The sequence below is a fragment of the Penaeus monodon genome, chromosome 28, assembly GCF_015228065.2.
Source record: "Penaeus monodon isolate SGIC_2016 chromosome 28, NSTDA_Pmon_1, whole genome shotgun sequence".
Lineage (NCBI taxonomy): Eukaryota > Metazoa > Arthropoda > Malacostraca > Decapoda > Penaeidae > Penaeus > Penaeus monodon.
Window position 1 is genome coordinate 7,219,676 of NC_051413.1, and position 1,530 is coordinate 7,221,205.

A 1,530-nucleotide genomic window follows, 5' to 3' on the forward strand; every position below is an offset into this window, starting at 1 on the left:
AAAATAATAATATTCAATCCTTCCAATAAATCTCAATGATTATCCTTGTGAAAGGAAGAGAGAAACCACATAAAACAGGTCAATCTACCATAATGCAAAGGAAACTTACTGTCCCACTCAAATCTAACATCTGGTGACCAGAAGTGATGAACCATTTCATGGGCAGTAGCACCTCTAACTTGGTGAACTGCCTTCAGAGGGTCAACCACCAAGCCATCTTCCTCAAGTTCTCTGCGGTACATTTTCATTTCACCTTCTTCAGCAAACAATTGCCAAACACCCCCTTCCACATCTTGTTGTGCATAGCCAAGTTGCTCCATCGTCAGCTTTTCAATCTGATAAAACAAAAACTTAAAATATTACTAACAGGACTTAAGAAAATAAAAATACACCTCAACAAGCTATTCAGTAAAAAAGAATCAGACATTAACAGTAATACACAAAGAAAAAATACTTACTTGTGGCCAGAGAGGATGTGTAGTTGCAGACTTCTGAGGCGCTGCTAGTTGCTTCTGGCGCAGACGTTCACGGAATTCCTCCTCCTCATCCATTTTGTCCAGCGCTGACTCAACTGCATCAAAGAATTCATCCTCTCCTATGACACTATGAGGTCCTTCCTGTTGATATTTGGAACAAAATGGAAAAAATGTAAGAGAAATGGATAGAAAATGTAAAAAGAATACTGATACTGAAAATTATCAACCATAGTTAATAAAAGCAGTCAATCTGCAAAATAACTTCATTAAAATATATAGGAAAGTTAGCTATGGCTTTGTGAAAAAAAAGCATATTATTTATCACAACTTGATTAATCACTTCCCTCATACCAGTATATATGCAATTCAAATTAGTGTTATAATATAAACAATTAAAGTTAATTACACTAACAAATAAATATAGAACCCTTGACCTGTTTCTCTGAAAAGTGTCCAGGGCAATACTCTGCTCATAAACAATGCCTACAAGTAAAAGACAAAGAAAGAACACCAAATCTATTCCCTATAAAAAAGCATTTTGAAGTCTTCTTACATCATCACCATTTTCACTCACCTCATAGTCTGGTCCACCCATAACTACCACTCTTCTGCTAGGCTGTGTCTCCTGTGTGCTGTGTGCAAGAGCATGTTTTAATTTTTCCTCAAGTCGCTTTCTTTTCTCTGCTTCACGTTCGAGTCGCCTCTTAAAGGACTCTTCTCTTTGGTTCATGACCTCTACACAATGACTTAATGTGGTTAGGATCCCTGCAGTTGTTGCCTGTACAATAAGAGACAAAAAGTTGCATGATTCTTTTTGGTCTTCGAACAATTTCTAACAATTTCTTGTTTCTATATCAACCAATTTGTACTAAAAGTGTAAGTCTATGGAGAAATGCATGAAGCTTAACAAAAGTCATCCTAGAATAAAAGCTATACAACATGTCTAGGTAAAATACACAAGGGATGATGAATTGATAATGAATATCAGGCAGTAGCTAGAAATCTTGAGAAGGAGAAGCCAAATTATAAACTACACGATTAATGGCAAATTAGA

The 1,530-nt window shown here is 36.0% G+C and overlaps 1 protein-coding gene across 1 annotated transcript in view; it reads right to left on the bottom strand.

The window, feature by feature from the left end:
* LOC119591341 (ceramide transfer protein-like) overlaps positions 1-1,530 on the bottom strand; it is a 16,795-nt gene that overhangs the window by 2,522 nt on the left and 12,743 nt on the right. Inside the window, exons 8-10 of the mRNA XM_037940075.1 lie at positions 1,051-1,254; positions 459-617; positions 110-335 (exon numbers count right to left, since the gene is read on the bottom strand). Of these exons, the coding sequence (XP_037796003.1) occupies positions 110-335; positions 459-617; positions 1,051-1,254 (589 nt within the window). The remainder of the gene's footprint in view (positions 1-109; positions 336-458; positions 618-1,050; positions 1,255-1,530) is intronic.